We start from the raw sequence: 12,402 nt of genomic DNA on the forward strand, positions 1-12,402 counted from the left end.
AGACGAACACCCCTTTTAAAACGATTTATGTATATATAACTTCCTGTATAATAGGTCCATCTTTATTTTTCAGCAGAATTGTCCTTCTTTTGAGGCATACAAGAATAATGCGGACACAGATGAGTCCGATTTGAACACAGACTGTTTTGCCTAGATGATGGCACCTGATTCTCGCAGTCTGTAGACTATACTCTTTCTCCATCTTCCTTTATCCTTCTCTCTGTCCTCTCTTGGTTTGTTTCCTTGGTGTTCCTCGACCCAGGGGCAAATAGATGGCCTTATAGGTATAGGCCTACTTGACGAGGATGTATACAGGGACACGTAGAGGCGACCGCCAATAAAATGTCAGTGTGGTAAGCCGATTATTTTACCGTGAAAATGTATAGCCTACTATAGTAGTTCCGACGATGTATTCAGTCAGATAATAAACGAAAACCCTTTTCCCTTCTTTTTTCTCCTTCTCGCTTTGTTTATTATGCCTATTTCGTTTGATTTCGGATATCTCTAGTCCATTCCCACAGAATGTTTTATTAAAATGAATATAAAGCAAACATGTATCCATTTAAAAGAGTTCATGCAATTAGGATATCAATTATAATTCTAGACAATCATAAATTGTTGTTGGTTCTGAAGTAGGCCTACACGTTGTCAAATGTAAGGCCTATACAAAGGCTGTTAGAATACACATTTTCCATTTAAATGTTGCCCAGTATCCATATAATTTAAAATGGACAAACGTTTACAAAAAATGAAGTAAAAAATAAATAATTCTGTTGGTTTTAAATATTCACGGATCAATTCCCAACAGCTAAAGTCCTGTTCTAGGCCTTGAGGTGAGGTTGGGTCCCTGCCCCATAGCGGGTCAGAGCTATACTGTAGGCCACTTGACGAAAGATTAGGTGACTTGTCAGAAAAGTAGGCCTACATAGGTTCAAAGCACTATATTGACTAACGCTAATACACAATTACATATTGGTCGAATTTGTGATTGAAAAACATTTAATTTGGGGTTGTCCTATAAACATACTTTTAAGTAATCTATGTAAGAATTTGAATAAGTAGGCCTAGGCCTACATGCTGTAATCTTTTTGTTTCTTTTTCTTAAATAGAAAAATGAAAACATTTACTAAACACACACACATTTATATATATACATACATATTTTAAATATACAAGCGGTGTTAGGGTGCTGGCCCACTCTAGCCCTGATCATTTGGTTGAGGGACACCCAGCAGCAGTAACAGCAGGGCACTCAATCTCATTGGACGGATATGCAGGCAACCACGTGGTCTGTGCCTAAGAAAAACACGGCCCTGGACATCTCGCGAGAGCTCAGCACCACAACCTTTAGCCTGCTAGTAGCACAACTTGCCTCTTTCATAAACAGGGAAGGTGTTGTGTTCACCATGCACAGGGCTATCAACAAGACGAGACAGTTGGTAAGTGTATGACAGTAACCGACTCGCATCATATATATAGTAATGTCACAGCGTAGCGAAGCTGTTAAATAATAAATCTTATCAATGCTGCGTTGCTTGTAAATTTGTATGTAGCATCTTGCGAGCAAGCTACACACATGGGAGGTTTGCAAGTCGGCTAAACACTTTCAATTCACACAATGTCCCTCAATGAATCAAGCCGTTTATTTTAGTATTACGGCGCGTATAAATCAAATGTTCCTGTGACGAGTAATATTGTGTTATGGTCTAAATAGTCGAGGATTTGTGTTGGCCTACTCAAGGTCTTATGAATATATCTTTTGAGGTTACACAACTTCACGTCATGCGTTAACAGTCTTCATAAAACCAATCTAGTATTGGTGCTATATATATGTTTCATAAGTCTTTTACCGCCCGTGTGTCATTGTGAAGATCATAGCCCTTATTGGGTAACTTGAATGACCTCCAGCGTATATAACTGGAGCTGGAGCCTCGCTTAGATAAGACTGGAGTCGTCCTGTTCTAACCTGTCCGAGCTGAGCCTGCTCAAAGCCTGGCTGACAGACCTATCCGAGGTTTTATCAACGTCTCAATTCTGTTTTATTGGGCTGTCAAGTCACTATTTATATGTGTGTTATGTTTAGAAACCTAATCTATTCTTATTTTTTCAATCCACATTAAAACACTAATCATTGTTTGCATTTTTGTTGAAGAATGAGGCATTTATTAGGTTCTTAAATTAGGAGCCGAGCCGGTATTCAGTATTTTAACTAATCCAATCGTTTTTAATTGGTCTATAATATAATGTATTGGGTCATACTATATCCTTAAACGCATAACTTGTGTATTATTATTTATGACCACATTATTGCGTCTGTGATGCTAACAAGATGTCCTCCGACAGGCTGGGTTCCTCCAGAGGTTCCAGAGCACCTTGGTGGTCGCGGAGCACAACAATGACAAGCTGACTCCCATCACGCTCAGCGCCATCACGGCCGCCAACAAGCTGGGCGGGGAAGTGTCCTGTCTGGTGGCTGGGACCGACTGCGCCAAGGTAGGGTCAACCGTTTGACACCATTCCCACAATGCCTGCCAAGCTATCGACCAGACTTCATGAATGTTAGGTGTACCGGTTCAGGTTAGTCATGGTTCATTTTGATTAAGTGTTCTGTACAGTTTAAAATTGTATGTATATTTATTGACCTTTTTTTTTATTGAACAAAAATTTAATGAAAAAATAAACACGAAATAAAACAATCTAAAGCAGAATATTCTTAACAAAGTATTTAGATCCTGCATTTGCAACTGTGGATAATGGCCATCCCCAAGTGTTTAGAGATTACTATGGAGCGAGAGTGTCGAAAATGCTGGCTGCAGGCTGTAAAGAGAGTTGTTTAAGTGCATCCTAATGTTTGCAAATGGTCGCTGATCATTATTCTGCCATTGCGGTGTCCCACGTGGAATCCTAACGTTCCCAGACGTGGGACTCAAGTGATATTTGCTCTCTCCGATTGTCATTCACCACCTTCATGTTGTTTTCTACTAATCCAATAAGCCCTTCTCAATTACCGATGGTCATCAATGGCTGTGTATCGAACTCTAATGGATGTTATGTTTGCATATATGTCCATTTCTCGTCAACCGTTTATCCGATCGACTTCGCGGTTTTTAGTTTCTTCGATGAGCATTTCTCGAGAAAGCCGGACTATTTACTATAAAGTTATATAGAACCAGTTTATATCCAAAGCCACTTGCCGTGAATTCAACTACTTGTCTTTAAAGAGCAGGGTATCCTCTAGGTTGGGAGTGGAAACCAGGAATCAGACCCAGTACCTTTCCACTGGTAGTCAAACCCCCTATCCGCTCCACTCTCCTGCCTCGTCCAAGAGGAACCAAACCAATGTTTAGGGTTGTAACTGCAAGGGCTGCCGTGTCATAATACCTACATCATATGTTGTCCCACTCAGGTGGTGGCAGAGCTCAGCAAGGTGCTGGGAGTGAATAAAGTGCTGGTGGCCCAGCATGACGCCTTCAAAGGGGCGCTGCCCGGTACGTGCTGCTTCCCACCGGCTCACCTGCCGTCAGAGTACACGTGCTAAAGGGAACGTCTTTCAGTGGTTGACTGTTGTCTTTGTGTCCGCAGAGGAGTTGACTCCCATCATTCTGGCCACCCAGCAGCAGTTCAAGTTCACCCACATCTGTGCCGGAGCGTCCGCCTTTGGAAAGGTGAGGCGGGAGATTTAGGACCTGCTGTTGGATTATTCTATTCAAATGTTCACTGAATCTAAAGTTGGGTTAATTAAGTAAATGTTTATGTACATCAGGAACTAGTTTATTATGTTTTATAAGGCACTAATTATGATGAAGTATGAAATTCTTCTTCTTAAAAAAATGTAAGCAATTACTATTTATAAAGACTGAAATTAATAAACCTTTGAAGAACGGGGGTCCTAGATCTGACTCACATTTGTTGTATACTTTTAATGCATCAACTTCTTTCTTTGAAATAATACTGCCACCATTAATAATGAGGAATCTGTCGTTTCTATAGCTGTTATATTATGCCGCTGATCCGATCTGGTGTCTTCTCTCCCCTCCGTCTGGTAGAACCTGCTCCCCAGAGTGGCAGCCAAGCTCGACGTGGCCCCCATCTCGGATATCATCGAGATCCAGTCCCCAGACACCTTCGTCAGAACCATCTATGCGGGTGAGGGCCGCCGGGGTCCGGTCCATGTAGTCTGGTGAACTTCTCCATGTAGGTCACTGTTTGTTGGACCGTGGTGTTGACGGGTGGGGATGTTTGCTCCAGGTAACGCCCTCAGCACGGTGAAGTGCAACGAGTCCGTGAAGGTGTTCACCGTCCGAGGGACGGCGTTCGAACCCGCAGCGTCGGAGGGAGGCAGCGCTACGTCAGAAGACGGTAGGAAGCAAACATGACGCGTTATAAACGTTGAACTTGAATGAATCCCACGTTTTGATTGGTCGTTTGCCTCTGGATGTTTGGAGTGCAGTGGCCTCCTCCTCCGCCGTCGGGGTCTCTGAGTGGCTGGAGCAGAACCTGAGCAAGAGCGACCGCCCGGAGCTGGCCGGCGCTAAGGTGGTGGTGTCGGGAGGTAGGAGCTGTGTGTGTGTGTGTGTGCTAAGGTGGGGGTGTCAGGAGGTAGGAACACTCCCACAATTCACCCTGCTTTCGTGTGTGTGTAAAACATGCAATATCGTTGTTGAATATTGCAATGATTTATTTATTATTAAATCATTGCATATAAATAGTGTCAACCAATTTTAAAAACGGACTTAGTAACAATTAGATTTATTTTTTTAGATTTATTTTTTTATTTGTCAACCCCTTCAGCCGGTTTGTTTGTGTGTGTTTACCTTTCGTTACATTTCTCTCTGCTTTTGTGTGTAATCTAAACCAAACAGTGGTTTGTTCCATCAGACCTGAGACCTTTGTTTGTTTCCAGGGAGGGGCTTGAAGAGTGGGGAGAACTTCCAGCTGCTCTACGACCTCGCTGAGACCATGAACGCTGCAGGTTAGATACACAGGATGTGTTTGTTCCTGTACCGTGTGGTTGGGGGCTCGTATTGTGTGGTTGGAGCTCAAATTGTGTGTTTGGATATACTGTGATATTGTGTGGTAGGAGTATGTATTGGATTGTGTATTGTAGTGTATGTATGTATAGTGATATTGTGTATTGTGTTTCCAGTGGGGGCGTCCAGAGCAGCAGTGGATGCTGGGTATGTTCCAAATGACATGCAGGTGGGACAGACCGGCAAGATCGTAGCACCAGTAAGTGTTACTTTCCACATTATGAACCCTGTAACCCTTCGTCTCCGGTCTCCCAGTGGCCTCCCATTAACCTGTGATCTGTCGTGGTTGAGCCACAGCACAGTGGTACTAATTGATCTTCTGGGAAAATCATTGGCCGGCTCAATTTTGACATTTTTGAAGTACGGTAAAGCATAGATGGTTTCAACATGCATAATCATTTGGTGGAGGATAGACAGTCTTTGTACATCAGACCCTCCCAGCCTCTGCCTTTCTTCGTCTTTGACCACTATTAGTCACAGGGTTTAGTTTTGATCTCATCAGACACAAACGCAACTGGAATAATGAGAGGGAAAGAAATTAACACATTTTTAAGCGATAATGGCAGAACGTTTTGGAGTTTAAATATAAATATGTGGACATCTGTTACCTCAATGCACAATCTGTAACTGATCCTTGAGAATTAGATGCGAATTTCATAAAACGTGCAAACAAAATCCACCATCTTTCGGTTACTTTGGTTCTAAAACGCTGTCTTTCCACTCTGGGTTGTTTCCGACGTGTGCTCCGGTCGGGACGGATTTCCCGGTGTTTCTAAAAAGGTTATCTCTCCATTATCTGATTCCTCTCTGATACCACAGCTGCGATTACCCACACATTAGCGCCAATAAAGCGCAGTGGATGGCGCATTACGCGCCCTAAGTGATTTAGCTGATCCATTAAGGTCTGCTGCACTGGTGTCTGCACTCCCAGACTCAGCCCGCCTGTCTAAATCACATTGTACTCAAATGTTTTGACGAGCTTCTTGTGTCCTGCCCTAATGTGCTCAATTCAATTTCGTTTTTTTGGAGTGCGAAGCCATTCCTTTTTAGTTAAAGGTTTTTCTGATCTGATATTTATCTCATATTCCGGTGCCATTTATTATCACAGAGAGGGGCAACGTCAAATCAGACAGGCCTCTGTTTCACTTGACATATTCTTTTGAGATGGTTGGTCACTACTCCTCAGTGTAGACAAAGCTGCTTGGGGACTCTTTTTCACGGGCCCACCTCCACGCCCTGACGGCAGTCCACTCAGAAAAAGGACCGGTTCCTCAATCCTAATGCCAAGATAATACTTCAGAGACACAACCAATCTGCATGCAGAGGCCGGCCCTCCTCTTGCCAACCTGGTGTTTTTGTTACAGTTCAATTGGCCTCTGCCAATCAAATTCAGTCTGTGTTCAGCCATGGAGCACTCAGTATTACAGCCCTGGTCGTTTTGTGCTGACAAATGGATGGCGTGTTCTTTTTGAGGCCCTCTGAAATATTGATATGGCGGTGCATTAAGCAGAGAGCCGTCCCTGAGGGACTAGAAGAGATGGAGAGAGGGGCCCCACAACGGCTCCTCATCAACGGGCGTTGTTTGTACCATCAGGCGGGGCGACTGTTACTGAACTCAGCCTTCACCTGTTGGGCTCAAGCGGGCTACTTTTACTCTGTTTTATTCTGTTTTAATTGACCATTCCCAGGAACTCTACATCGCTGTGGGAATCTCAGGCGCCATCCAACATCTGGCCGGGATGAAGGACAGCAAGGTGGGGTTGTTGTTGTGGTGGTTGTTGTTGTTGTTGGACAGTGTTGGAGGTTCAAGCTCTGATGCTTAAGGATCTCCTCAGACTGACGGCTTGGGATGCATCTTCCTCGTCATTTAGTTTTGTTGGTTTTTAGGGTTTAAAATAGTATTTATCGTTTTCTGGTCGGTTCTATTCATTGACATTATTCTATATATTTATTTTCAGACTATTGTTGCCATCAACAAGGACCCAGAAGCCCCCATCTTCCTGGTGAGCGACTTCGGCCTGGTGGCGGACCTCTTCAAGGTGAGTTCGCTCCCACCTCCTCTCCTCTCTGCAGGGAGCCTGTCTGTAAAGGCTTTACACGCTGCTCTCAGCTGTTAACACTTAACATGTTTCCTGGCACTCTGTTTAATCACCCGAGTGATCGGACCCACACACGGGGGCCGAGTGCGCGTACTCATAAAACAATTTCCCTGCTAAATTTTGCACGGCCGCATTATTGCCCTCTCTAATGCAAATGTGCAGCCGCTGAATTATTAACTTCCTGAATTAATGAGAGGGTGAGTTGTGGCCGACGCGCGTCGATACAACGGAGCAAAAATCAATCCATCGTCTGTCTGGCCTCCCTCCTGGAGAAATAACCCATAGCAAGGTGCAGAGTAGAAACTTTCCAGGGTCACATGCAGCAGCCGCCACTTACCATCGATCCTGCTGCCTAGCTGCCCTCTGGTAGGGGGGGGGGGGCTCTAGGTGGACCAATGGGATGTCTGAGACGGGGAGGGGGTCGTTGAGAGAGGCCTCAGACCAGCGTGTGTATGTATCGGTGTGTTCCGGCCCCTGGTCATGTTTTATTTAGCCCCTCAATAGTGCACGATGGACCCAGGTGTCCGGCTAAACTCAGTTATTGGTAATAATAGCTAGCGGCGGTGGAGCTGTGAGCAGCCACGCGATCACCTTACAGGTGAGCACTCCTCGGGTAACCGCTTTAAAATGGATGGGCTCTCTCCTTTTCCTGCCGCTGGAAATGGATACTGGGGTCTGACTGGTGGCGGATGATATGGTTTTTTTCAGTTTGCTTGTCATTTAAATCGGTTTAAATCGGGGTCCAATTGTCATGAATACGGCTGAGATGGGGGATGCCTGCAAAATCTAAAATAGTTGGCTTGGTTAGAGTTTATTTGAGTACATATCTCGATTGGTTTAACCTGTATATATTCAGTCTGTTAGTTACAACCATTTTTTTTAACTTGCTTTTAAATATTGTAGAGCTAGCGGGATGTACTGTACTTTTAAACGTATCCGGTTTAATTGAGTTTTAGTTAGGCTACTAACTAAAGTTAGTAACTCCGGCCCTTAACATAGCCCTGTGTTTAGGGCTTCCCATGCAAGGCAGCTTGATTTGTGAAATAACAATCCTGCGAGAATCCATCTTGTCCGGCTTCAAGTTATCCAATCAGCGTCCTATGAGGATCTAAGTGAGATTGATGGCCACGGCCAGTGATGGACAGATGGTTCTTCCAATCACCTGCCAAGTTATTATTTTTAAGTGCCTGCCCCTTTCCAAACAGTTTCCAAAGACGACTTCTCAGATGGTTCTGTGTTGCGGTGTTGGTGTTTTTTATTTTGTTTTGGCAGGGACCGTTTGTTATTCCTATGTTTTATAGACCAAATGATGGATCTGAGTGCTGCTGCCCAACTTTAGATCGCTATAATTCGGAGAGGGAGTAGCGGGTGCACCTTCAGTTTTGATATTTGAATGTTCCTGGCAGACGGTCTTCATTGTAAAAGTTGTCCTACGGGGGGGGGGGGGGGGTTGTAACGGCAGAGGTTTTGTTTTGGAATAATTCATTAAATATCCATCTTCAAAACGTGTCATAAATGATAAGATATTTAATTACAGAACAAAACTATTTTGGATTACAATATTGTTGCATTGATTGTTTACTAAAGTACACTTTTGCATGGTGGACACCCTGAATGACCAGTACATTTTCTTCTGCTTAGATTTTTATTTTCGTTTTGAAAACAATGCTGATTGATTGGTGCATAAGACAACAGCTGGAGATCACAATTTCTAGCTTTCTTAATAATATTCAGGTTCTTAAACGTAATATCCATTCTGTTTTTCTTATCAGGCCGTCCCTGAGATGACTGCTGCGCTCCGCAAGTGAAGTGGAACACCAAACTCTTACCGTTCTCTTCAACACAAAAGACGGTTCACACTGTGGCCACCAGGGGTCGTTGTTTCCCGCCTGAGCCTGACGCGCCGCCCAACACATGGATCCGATGAAGCTCAGCTCGCTGCGATGCCAGCAGAAAGTTGTTTTTATAATTTAAATTTTCTAACGGCAACTGATGGGAGAGCTGATTCTTCTCCCATCAGATGATACCACAGTGCCATTTCCTGTGTGCTGATGTAGAGGTTCTGTACGTCTGAAACGAACTAATATTATATTGTATTAAACTGACAAAGTGCAACTGACTTGCCATGTTTTCATTTAATTCAGTATCCGGCCGCAGTGGTTCCTCTCCATGATAATGATACAAAATGCCTGTGGTCTTTTACAATAAACAGGATTAGGTTCGCAATATCTAAAAGCAAATCTCAAAAGTTCATGCTATAATATGTTGCCCTCTGCGTGACAGTTTAACACTCTTCTATCAAGCCATGGCATGTATGATGACGCTGTGGTGGAGACGGTCGGCTGGAGGTATTTACAGTTTAAAACGAGTCGGACCGCAGGAATGGGAGAACGATCATGAGATGAGTTTGTTAGGGTAGGTACCGCTTAAGAACAAATTAGGCTTTTCAGTTGATATGAAACAAACAAGCAAAGATTATCTTCTGTCTCATCTGGGCTCTCAGTCTTCACGCCACCTAACTGGATCCTTATCTCAATCACTTCAATCTGTATTCTAATTATTTTTCTGTCATATTTGTCTTTTTTAAACCAATATGTTCGAGTTACAAAGGTTAGCGTTGTAATATAGAAAGACGTAAGAAAAGATGTTTAAATCTTAGCTCAAGGTAGTCAAATCTACCCTGCAGCGCTAGCATCGAAGAGGACGCGTCTTTAGCGAGGGCTGACCAGTTATAGAGCGAGCGGACATGATCTCATGAGTCCATGTCTCCGGTCCCTGAAAGGATGCACTGGGGAACGTCTCTGGCCCAGTCCGACGTCCACACCGTTTAGGGATGAAAACCCAATTGCTGGTTTCTTTGAGTAACAAGTTCACAACAGTCGCGTGTAAATCCCTGTACTCTTAACTTTAATCAAACCGGGTTTGTTGGGCTGTGCCCTGCTGTTGTGCTGTTCGGACGAGGACGTCCAGTGAGTCTCAACCACCGAATGGAGAAGGTCCTTCATAACAGCAGGAAGAATGACACCCTATTCGGATCAACACCCCCTCTGCAACAGTAACGGGGTTAGTCCAGTAACGATTCTTCAATGTCCCATGAGTGAGTCGGGTCCCCCTAGCTCCTCCCCCCTCCGTGCCCTGACCTACGCCTCGGCCAGCCGGCCGATGGGGCCGTCGCCCTGCTCCATCATGCGGTACTTCTCCTCCAGCAGCGGCTCGCTGCTCTGCAGGTGGATGAGGGGCTTGGTGCAGAAGGCGGGCCGCAGCTCCTGGTTCCTCTTGTTGTACAGGTTCAGCCGGTGCTCCAGCTCCGGGCTGGTCAGGCCCGAGCCCGCGGGGCTGGGCGGCTTCAGGTTGACGGGGTCCAGGCCCTTGGGCGCCATGCTGGAGGTGTCCGACAGCGAGGACAGCAGCTCCTGCACCGTGGCCACGTTGGCGGGGCCCCTGGGCGGCGCGGGGTCGGGGCCCAGCGCCAGGGGGCTGCTGTAGGGCGGCGGGTAGCAGCGCTGGCCGCTGTAGTCGTCGGTGGAGGTGGAGGCCTCGCGCACCGTGGAGCTGCAGTCGGTGACGGAGCCGCCCAGCGTGTGGCTGCTCAGGCTGTGGTGGCGCCCGCTGAAGCTGGAGAAGGTGGCGGCGGACGCGTCGCTCACGCAGCTGCTGGTGCGCTGCAGGTGGCAGGCGGAGGGCAGGCCGTCGGCGCTCACCAGGGACGAGGGCATCTGGCTGGGGTTGTTGGGCAGGTGCACGTCGATGGCGGCCGTGGTGATGACCCGCGCCGGGTCGGGGATCCCCATGTCTGGGGGGGGCAGAACAGCAGGGGGCGTTAGAGAGAGGCGGGGGGGGATGAGGGGGAGAATGTGTCTGAGAAGGGGGACCTCCATGGCTCTTACCGCTGCTGGGCTCGCTGTAGTACTGGCTGATGTAGTTGTTCATGTCGTCCTGAACGATGTGGTCTAAAGACAACAATGAACGGTACAAAAACATCAGTTGGTTCTCCGTCTCAGGCACAGAAACACCGTTGTGTATTCGGCATTCAGCCGGTGATTAATACCACAGGCTTTGTGTTGAATGATTGAGGAGGTGGGGGGTGTTTGGACAGCGTAAAGCCCACCAGCGCACCTGAACCTCTTTGGCGGTCAGAGAAGGGGTTCTGTTTTTATGGCTGATCCTCAGTCAGTCCAAGTGTGTGTCTAAGTGCTGGCCCTTCAAAGACCCCTCAGGAAGAATACCAGACGGACTTCTTTTCATTTAGTGCTCCGCCGCTCTGAAATATTCATCCTGAACCAACGTCCTGAGAGGAGGCCTAGCGTCTTCCCCGGTCGTAACGGACAACATCTCCCGGTGATTAACAACACGGGGGTTTACTGAGGAACGTGGCCTGCTTAAAGCGCAGTCTGCGCGCACACTCACACACACACACACACACACACACACACACACACACACACACACACACACACACACACACACACACACACACACACACACACACACACACACACACACACACACACACACACACACACGTACATACCAGCAGCGCTGTGATTTATAGTTTTGATAAAGGACATAGCTGCAGTGTTTTCCAGCCCAGGCATGGTCAGAAATGCCAGCTGCTGTGTGGCCGGTAGTGCTGTGAGTTATGGGGCTCCGCCGCGGAGCGAGAGCGGCTCAGTCCATCACCTCGTTCCGCTGGAAGGGTTTTATTGAAATTCACAGACGGGGGTTTTGAGGGGAGCTCGAGCGGCGTCAGGGCGCTGGCGTGCGGTGATGTCCACCATTAATAAAGCGGCACGGTTGGCCGATCTACGGCCGATAAGACGGATGACGGTAGAGATGCACCGTCGGATAAGAACTGGTGTGTATGGAGCCGTCGCCTCTGTACCCAGGGGTTTGATGCGTTCGCTCTCGTTCACAGGTGGTGGATTACTTATATGTTCAGTTATCATCTCTCCTGCAGAGCTACACGTCCCAGTCGCCCTTCTTTTATCATCCTCCTTCATTTTGTTTGTCTGGTTTATGCTGAAAGATCGCACAATATTCCAGTCATTCTTTGTTTGACTGATGATTTATGACGTGTTTACACACACACACCTCCTGAAATCCTGACATTGTGGGGACCTTGAGGGAGTACGTGGGGCTCTTGGGTGTTCCCTGCGTTACCTGCGGCTCCGCTGGGCCCCCGGGGGTGGGCCTGCCGGCGGGGCTCTGAGGGCCCCGGGGCCTGCAGGCCGTCCACCTCCTGGAAGGTGCTGTTGGGTTTGTTCCACACGTGG

At 46.7% G+C, this 12,402-nt stretch overlaps 2 protein-coding genes across 3 annotated transcripts in view; one reads left to right on the forward strand and one right to left on the reverse strand.

Moving 5' to 3' along the window:
• Positions 1-1,280: 1,280 nt before the first annotated feature.
• Positions 1,281-9,248, forward strand: etfa (electron transfer flavoprotein subunit alpha). The gene is made up of 12 exons (XM_060062004.1): positions 1,281-1,439; positions 2,344-2,493; positions 3,407-3,488; positions 3,583-3,665; positions 4,047-4,146; positions 4,249-4,359; positions 4,451-4,552; positions 4,904-4,972; positions 5,147-5,229; positions 6,719-6,784; positions 6,989-7,069; positions 8,902-9,248. The coding sequence occupies exons 1-12, from the start codon at positions 1,407-1,409 to the stop codon at positions 8,935-8,937; spliced, it is 996 nt and encodes a 331-aa protein (XP_059917987.1). The 5' UTR covers positions 1,281-1,406; the 3' UTR covers positions 8,938-9,248.
• tmem266 (transmembrane protein 266) overlaps positions 9,246-12,402 on the reverse strand; it is a 32,298-nt gene continuing 29,141 nt past the window's right edge. For both annotated transcript variants that reach the window (XM_060061949.1, XM_060061948.1), the window contains exons 9-11: positions 12,290-12,402; positions 11,017-11,079; positions 9,246-10,922 (exon numbers count right to left, since the gene is read on the reverse strand). The exon at positions 12,290-12,402 is cut by the window's right edge and continues 83 nt beyond it. In XM_060061949.1, the coding sequence (XP_059917932.1) occupies positions 10,270-10,922; positions 11,017-11,079; positions 12,290-12,402 (829 nt within the window). In that variant the 3' untranslated portion in view covers positions 9,246-10,269. The remainder of the gene's footprint in view (positions 10,923-11,016; positions 11,080-12,289) is intronic.

Source organism: Gadus macrocephalus, chromosome 9 (assembly GCF_031168955.1).
Source record: "Gadus macrocephalus chromosome 9, ASM3116895v1".
NCBI classification, from domain to species: Eukaryota; Metazoa; Chordata; class Actinopteri; order Gadiformes; family Gadidae; genus Gadus; species Gadus macrocephalus.

Bases quoted from the DNA above. Each gene is read 5' to 3' on its own strand.
- etfa (XM_060062004.1), top strand. From the start codon at position 1,407: ATGCACAGGGCTATCAACAAGACGAGACAGTTG. The intron at 2,494-3,406 runs GTAGGGTCAACC...TGTCCCACTCAG, and splicing joins CTGGGACCGACTGCGCCAAG to GTGGTGGCAGAGCTCAGCAA. The intron at 4,360-4,450 runs GTAGGAAGCAAA...TTTGGAGTGCAG, and splicing joins CAGCGCTACGTCAGAAGACG to TGGCCTCCTCCTCCGCCGTC.